This window comes from Nothobranchius furzeri, chromosome 6, assembly GCF_043380555.1.
Source record: "Nothobranchius furzeri strain GRZ-AD chromosome 6, NfurGRZ-RIMD1, whole genome shotgun sequence".
NCBI classification, from domain to species: Eukaryota; Metazoa; Chordata; class Actinopteri; order Cyprinodontiformes; family Nothobranchiidae; genus Nothobranchius; species Nothobranchius furzeri.
In genome coordinates this window covers 62,058,096-62,066,137 of record NC_091746.1, presented here as the reverse complement: position 1 = coordinate 62,066,137, position 8,042 = coordinate 62,058,096, and the positions used below count along the sequence as shown (strand labels likewise).

Below are 8,042 nucleotides of genomic sequence, written 5' to 3'. Positions count from 1 at the left end.
AAAAAGTGGAGGGATATGCCCCCCTGTCCCCCCAAAAACTATGTCCATGGGCAAACTACTGAATTTTAATAGACTTACAGAGTTGATCAAATTCTTCCTTAGAAAACTGTTGCTTAGTCATAAAAAAATACATAATTACTTTAACTTATGACGCCATAAAGTAAGGAAGTTTGTCATGAATGAACCATTTCCGCTTGCTCATTCAATCCCCCCCACCATCATCTTCATCACTGGCGAGACTCTTCTCCTGTAAAAGGCCTCCTCCCCCCCGGCCGGGCTGACTCTCGCTTTCAGCAGCAGAGGAGAGCAGCTGAGATTCCCGCTGCAGTCATGATAAGAAGCGAAGTTTTCTCCTGTTTTGTCTTCTACGCCGTCCTCCTGGTGTTTAAAATGTACGTTATCGCGGTCCTAACGGGACAAGTGCGGCTGCGGAAGAAGGTGAGAACTTGGACGTGACTTTTGGGGTAGAAATGAAACTTTTTTGTTTTTCTGAACCTTTTTTCTTTTCTTTCGTGTCTCTTAAAGGCTTTCGCCAACCCGGAGGACGCGCTGAGACACGGAGGGTTACAGTATTACAGAGAAGATCCTTATGTGGAAAGATGCCGGAGGTGAGAGAGGAAACACTGTCAGGACATGCTTTTCTGCTGTTAAAACACTCATTTACACTGATTATCTTCTTGCATTGTAGTTTTTCCATCCTTCAGTAGTGAGATTCTGCAGATTTCTGAAAAAAAAAAACAGTGAAAAACGCAGTTAGTTTCAGCTCTGGGGTGATGATTCCCAGATGTTTCCTGTTTCCTCCTGTTTCCTTTGGAAGTAAAGGCTACATTTGCTGTGTTTTCTGTTAGCTGTCAGGCTTGAACCAGCTGGATGGTTTGTTTTAACTTGTCAGAGAAACAGATAGATGATAGATTCACTTCTGCTGTGCTTATCTGAGTCCTGAACTTGGATAAAAGTGAATATGTATTCGCTTCGAAGTACTGGTACCAATGATGTCATGTGTGTGTGTGTGTGTGTGTGTGTGTGTGTGTGTGTGTGCCGGTGGGTGTCAATGATCCAAGTGATTTTGGACATTATAGTCAATAGACCTCCTTTATCTAAAGTACTACTGCAGCCCAGTTGAACAGGCGGCCCAAGGGCTGGAACTGGCCATCATTCACTTTAGACTGGCCCATTGCCCCAATACCTCTTAGTAAATTATTTCTTTAAGAGCTGTGATTTAATTGTTAACCACATTTTGTGAGGTTAGAAAGGGTGGAGCTCCACCATTTCTGCTGCTGGTGGAACGTTTACAACATCAGTGTCTGGGGAAAACAAGCTGCATCCAAAAGAGGAGACGCAAGGTTGACAGTGGAAATAGAAAAATTGTACACAAAATCCACGTGCCTTGTCCATCACGTCGTTTGTTCGATAGAGAATACAAGGGGATCAACAGACACAGAACCACCTACTACTACTACTACTACTACTACTACTGCATCTCTGAACTGCATGCATTCTGACTAAAAAGAAAAGACAATGGTACAACAAGTGAAGGAGTACATGGGAATGAGTGGCCGACTGGCAAAAGCCTTACGACAGTTTGGCCCAACAACTAATCTAATTTCTACCTCAGCCGTGCTGAATGGACCAAAACTCCCCCATGGGAGGCAGGCGGAGGGACATGTCCCACTGTGCCCCCAAACAAACAAAGAAAATTGGCATTAATCACTGGCACGCAAGGTAATCCGGTCATTTTGTTATATGTTTTTGGAACAGTGGGTAGAATAATAAAGGACATTGTTAAAAGGCTTCTAGTAATCATTGGGAAGGAAGCAACTTAGTGCTGTGCTAAAAAGTCACCCTTGCTGCAGAAGCAGAGAAAGTACTGAACACTCACTACTAGACATATAGGTGAGGAGCTATAAACAGGCTTAACTTATGAGTAAGTCACGTCCAGCTATTAAATCCTCATTCCTGCATCTCAAAGGGACTCCTAAAGTCAGAGTGAACGATATTTATCTCTGCTGCAGTCTTTGTGTGCTCCAATCAAGCTTATTTTGCTTTTGCCAGTGGTGGAATAAGTACTTGATTTTTTTTTACTTAAGTAAAAGTACAGAAAAAGGGTTTTTTTAAATTACCCAAGTAAAAGTACAGGTATCCAATGCATTTTTCACTGAAGTAAAAGTATTACAGTGCATTTTCATATGGTCTTAAAAGTAAAAGTGTGTGTGTGTGTGTGTGTGTGTGTGTGTGTGTGTGTGTGTGTGTGTGTGTGTGTGTGTGTGTGTGTGTGTGTGAATAGCCTGTTAAATTGGTTTTTAGAGAAACAATTACACTGAAAGTTACAGATTTTAGGCCTTAATTATTGCAGTAAAGCAGCTGCTCTTGTGTCTTTTCTTAATTAACAAAAATTCTGCAAAAACATGTTTATATTAATACTTTGTTGTGTTTAATGTGGTCTAGTGAAAGTAAAGTGTAGGTCTCAAGAAAATTACTTAAGTAAAAGTTTCCAAGACATTTTTCAATGAAGTAAAAGTATTAAAGTGCATTTTCAAATGTACTTTGGATTGGTGCTGGGATGGGGGTTGGACAAAACAGATTAAAGTACTTTTTAAAATGTAGTGGAGTAGAAAGTACAGATAATTGCTTTTAAATTGTAGTAAAAGTTAAGAGTAGGCCTCAAGAAAATTCTTTAAGTAAAGTACAGATACAGAAAAATTGTACTTAAGTACAGTAACACAGTATTAGTGCTTTGCTGCATCAGTGGTTTTTGCTTATGCAAACACAAGTTGTGCTTTCTTGCTACTGGCAGTAAAAATCATTTATGAAAATAATAATAATAATAAAAATCACAATAGAAATAAAACAAAAGACGGTTTTTCAGTAGGGCTCGTCTAATCCCAGGGTTCGGTGAACAAACAAGCCTTCAAAGTTCTCACGAACTCACTAAAAACTCACACAAAGAAGAAACCCAGTAAGACAGGCCCGGCAGGACGGTGAAACCGGAGCAGCCTTCATTCACTCAGTCATTCATTCATTCATATTCTAATACCTTCCTCTCCTGCAGGGCTCATCACAATGACTTGGAGAACATCCTACCGTTCCTCTTCCTGGGCGCCATCTACTCCCTGACCGGACCTTCGCTGTCATTGGCCCGCCTTCACTTCCTGGTCTTTTTCATCTGCCGTGTCCTGCATAGTATCGCCTACCTGCTGCCCCTGCAAGCGCCCGCCCGCTCCGTGGCTTACACCATTGCACAGATACCGTGCGTTTCCATGGCTGTGCAGATCCTAATTTCAGTCATGGCTTACGCCTGATACACAGAACTGGGCCTGAGGTGGTGTCTTAAAAAAAACTGAATTCCTCTAGAAAAGGCAGCAAAGGTGCAACATCGCATGTGTGATCACAGCCAGGGTGGCCGCAGAGATCCTGTCAGTATTTTTTGCTCTATTTGTGAAATGTGACAATGTCTTAAGAGGTATTTGAAGTATGGCATTAGATGTCCTCGTGTATTTAAAACGCAAATGAAGTTCGTCACCAGTTTGTTGGAATTGTAAACCTCGCCCTGTGTCGTGAGTCGATCCCTGCCCTGATTTGTGTTTACGCACAACACAAACCCTCGTCGGTGTGGCCCGGGACACCGATGGTGGCTTCATCTACTTCCTGTGTGGGTGTTTCCACAAAAGCTGTGTGGATCATTACGCTGACTGATGAGGTGTAACAGCAGAGAACACCACACAAGAGAAACGAGACATGACTTCCTGTTATTTTTTTCATATGCAATAATTTGACTCTTTTTTTGTAGTTATAATTTATTATTCAGCATAGAGTCATGTCTTTGCAGCAAAAAAATATTTTATACTCAAAGCAATAAAACAAATCCTAACCTCATAAAATGAATGTTTATGGATTTCACAGCCAGGCGGTTGTTGTTGCAGCCCGGCTGTGCACGGACTGGTTTCATAAGGGGACGGGGCCTCACTGAGAGATGAGATGATCCAGAAGTCAGAGGCAACGCTCCAGCATTCCTCCACCTATTACGTAAAAAAAGCTGAACTGGGCTGGAACAGCGCTGAATAGACAAAGGCTGAAATGCTAATTCATGCATTTATTCCTGCATAATTACAGCTGCTGTTCAGCAAAGTCCTAATCTGTCCTCTTGTTTTTGTCTCTGCTGTTCTCGTTACATAAAATACCACTTATGGTGATTTTCCAACCAGTAAAGGTGACTAAACTTGAATGCACAGAATCTTTTGTGAGTTTTTTAGTCTGTTTTCTTACAAAAGAACAAATACTAATACTTTTAGGTGGGTGGAATGGAAAACTCTGCTTTGAAAGAATGAACTCCCGCAAAACCTAATCTGGGAGACAAATAAAGCTGACTAACAAAGAGCAAGGGTGTGTCTGTCTATATTTAGTGGGTGTGCTTTGGCTTTTTGTAATTACATGCGCGACCTTATTTTTCTTTTTCTATTCTGCACACATGTAGTCTGATATGGGTTCAAATAGAGGGAATGTGTTTTATTTTCAAAAATAAATAAAAAAGTGACTTCAGCTTCATGAATATTTACCTCCACCTTGTGGCCAAACATTACCTGCACTGAAATGTCAGGGGTAGTTGGAGGCTGGGGACGGACAGAAACAGAAATGCAGAATAAGACGTCCAATGATCACTAAATATTCAGGCACTAAACTACAAATAGATTCAAATTTTAATGATAAAAGTGATGATGTGGCAGAAGAACATACCCCTGTATGCAGAATTCAATTCAATTCAAATTTAAATAGCCAAATCATGACAAGAGTCGTCTCAAGGCACTTCCACAGAAGAAACCTCTAGAGGATCTGACTCAGTATAAGCAGCCTTCCACCATGACTCACTGGGGATGGAGAAGACAAAGAAGAACGTGTTGCACGCTACAGCCGACTGCAAATGGTTCCTTCAGAACAAAGTTGAACCAACTTTGACTCCTTGAGAGTCCTCCATAGATGCAAATAACAACTGTCGTGACCTGGAGACATCTCGAGACCGGTCTAGTCGGCACTGCGGTTTCTTCTACGGACTTCGGTACCTTTGGGGTCCCCGGACCTCAACACAGTCCGGATCTTCCACGGGGGTCTTCAAATGGTACGTAGACTCGACAGATTGCGTCTGATGTGGTTTTAGAAACCATCACTATAGTTTATTGCAGACCAATTCACTCCCACTCAGAACTCAGTTTCTTCAGATACGAGATGTTCTGATAACATCACATTCACACATCATCACACCTCACATTCCATCCACTTAGATTCATTCATCACATAAAGTGCCCTAGTTGTTATGTTTTTAATTGTTTAGTAAATAAATGTCTTACTTTTTTATAAACTTGACTCTGTCTGAATTGAGACGAAGTGTCTTACGATCCCTGAATAAACTAAGAATTCTAAATCTTCTGGTTAAACATTCAAAGATCAACCAGACTGAATTTCCATGTTTATTCAGAAATTTACATCTTATTGGTCAAAGTGTAGTGCAGTATATTGAGATTTAAAAGCACCCAAAATACTATACTATACTATTCCTACACAGGAGAGGGAGAATGTTTAAGTGGTTAGCAGCAGTGTGCTAGACGATGGCCCCCTCCATGAGGCCACCACAGCTCAGCAGAACATCGTTGTAGCTTCTTCTGGGGAGAAAAACACTTAGAGCAAAAATAAAGTTGACAGCTAAAATAGCAGGAAATAATGCAGTTAAAGAGCAGATTGTAGAAGAAAGTAGTCGAGTGTGGAAAGTGGTCAGTGTGTCCTCCAGCAGTCTAAGCCTATAGCAGCATAACTACAGAGATAACTCTGGATAACCCTTTTAGATGGAGGCATGTTGGAGGCAGGGCAAGGGAGAGCCGTCTTTACCGACTGTACACTCCACCTCCCTCTACTCCCCCACTTGTCCAGATTTAGGCTAACATCAGATTTTAACTATAGGCCCTGTCAAATAAAAATGTTTTAAGCCTATTCTTAAAAGTAGACAAGGTGTCTGCCTCACGGGCTAAAGCTGGGAGCTGGTTCCACAAGAGAGGAGCCTGATATCCACATCTGCTGCCCTCTGAAACCACTGGTGAGGGATTTTATCAATGTTTTGGACTCATTTGGACTACAGCAATTGGTAAATGTTCCCACACATGCTGACTCTCACACCCTGGATTTGGTTTTATCTTTTGGACTGGATGTGCATGATTTATCTGTGGTTGCTGTGGCGTTTTCCAACCATCCTGTGATCACATTCAGCATCTCACGTCTCCTTCTTCCAGCCCGGCGACAGTCTGCCCATTACTCCAGGCACTTATCTCCAAGTACGACTTCCAACTTTTTGTCGGTTTTGGACACTGATGCCCTCGCTCCGCCCTTGTCAGTCTCCTGCATGGATGTAGATGGCCTTCTGCATCGGTTCAGTGTGACCTACTCTGCTGCTCTGGACGCTGTTGCCCCTCTGAGACCGAGGCGGAAACAGACAACATCCGACCCGTGGCTGAATGATTACACCCGTAGCCTCAGGCGACAGTGTAGGGTACTGGAACGGAGGTGGAAGAGAGACAGACTGTCATGCTCTCAGCTGCTCCCGGTTGATGCACTTTCACGCTACCAGAGAGCAGTTAGATCTGCTCGTAACAACTATTATTCTGCTATCATTTCACAGCATCATGGAGACCAGTCTTGGCTGTACAGTACAATCAACTCCTTTCTGCTGTTAAATGAGTCTGATGGTCTAAATCCCACTGTTGCTTTATGCACAGAGCTACAGACCTGTTTCCTAAACAAGATCCTTGATATTAGGCTTAGCCTCCAGCCTCAAATACACACTATCCATGTGGAACCGCCTGACCCACCTGCCTTCTCGGACTTTGCTCCAGTTCAGCTTGCTGACTTGATGAAACTGATTAGCTCCATGAAGCCAGCTGGCTCTTCGGTGGACTGCCTCCCGGCTAAATTGGTGCGCGACTCGGTGTCTGCACTGAGCCCGGCACTTATGAACATTTTTAATATTAGCCTCAGCACTGGAGTGTTCCCTAAGGCTTTTAAAGATGCGGTTGTTCAGCCGATATTGAAAAAACCTGGTCTGGAGCTCTCCACTGATGAGAACTTCCGCCCTATATCAAAAGTCCCGTTTCTCTCGAAGGTCCTTGAGAAAATTGTGCATGGTCGGATCTCTGCTCATATGAACAGCATCTCATTGTTGGATGTGTTTCAGTCCGCCTTCAGACCACACCATAGCACTGAGTCTGCTTTGATTAGGGTGCTAAATGACATTTTGGTGGCATCTGACTCTGGGTCTAGGGTACTGCTGCTCCAGCTGGACCTTTCAGCGGCTTTTGATACGGTCGATCACCATGGATTTTACTGGATCAGCTTGGGTCCCGGGTTGGGGTGACGGGGGTGGCACATAAATGGTTCCGCTCCTACCTATCAAAACGATTAATCTCTGTACAGATGGGTGACTGTGCATCCTCCTGTCTTCCACTGACTTGGGGGGTGCCACATGGTTCAATTCTTGGGCCATTGCTGTTTTCTATCTACCTTCTGCCTCTGGGCAATATCCTGAATCAGTATGGCCTGAGCTATCACATTTACGCTGATGACTGTCAACTATATGTAGAAATGGATGAGAAGAATGCGGGCTCGCGATTGGCTGCATGTTTAGATGACGTGAAGGGCTGGCTGGCATCCAACTTCTTAAAGTTAAATGAAAAAAAGTCCGAATTTATTGTTTTTGACCCCCGCAACCACCATGGCTCTCACCCTGTTTGTGACCTTTTAACCCTCAACCCCAAACAGTGTGTGTCAAGTCTCGGTGTAAAGCTGGATGCTGAACTCACAATGGCCCCGCAGATAAACTCCGTAGTGAGGTCTTGCTTTTATCAGCTTCGCCGCCTTACTCGCCTCAGACAAATCCTGAAATGGAGCCATTTGGAGTCAGTCATCCATGCCTTCATTACCTCTCGCCTTGACTACGCAAACGCCCTCCTCGTTGGTGTTCCGGTCTCTGCCCTGAATCGGCTGCAGGTCGTCCAGAATGCTGCTGC

At 43.4% G+C, this 8,042-nt stretch overlaps 1 protein-coding gene across 1 annotated transcript; it reads left to right on the top strand.

The window, feature by feature from the left end:
• Positions 1 to 239: 239 nt before the first annotated feature.
• On the top strand, positions 240 to 3,870 carry ptges (prostaglandin E synthase). Its single transcript, XM_015943044.3, has 3 exons — positions 240 to 438; positions 526 to 608; positions 3,050 to 3,870. Exons 1-3 carry the CDS (start codon positions 331 to 333, stop codon positions 3,297 to 3,299), a joined length of 441 nt encoding a protein of 146 aa, XP_015798530.1. The 5' UTR covers positions 240 to 330; the 3' UTR covers positions 3,300 to 3,870.
• Positions 3,871 to 8,042: the final 4,172 nt, after the last annotated feature.

Bases quoted from the DNA above. Each gene is read 5' to 3' on its own strand.
- ptges (XM_015943044.3), top strand. From the start codon at position 331: ATGATAAGAAGCGAAGTTTTCTCCTGTTTTGTCTTCTACGCCGTCCTC. The intron at 439-525 runs GTGAGAACTTGG...TGTCTCTTAAAG, and splicing joins AAGTGCGGCTGCGGAAGAAG to GCTTTCGCCAACCCGGAGGA. The intron at 609-3,049 runs GTGAGAGAGGAA...CCTCTCCTGCAG, and splicing joins TATGTGGAAAGATGCCGGAG to GGCTCATCACAATGACTTGG.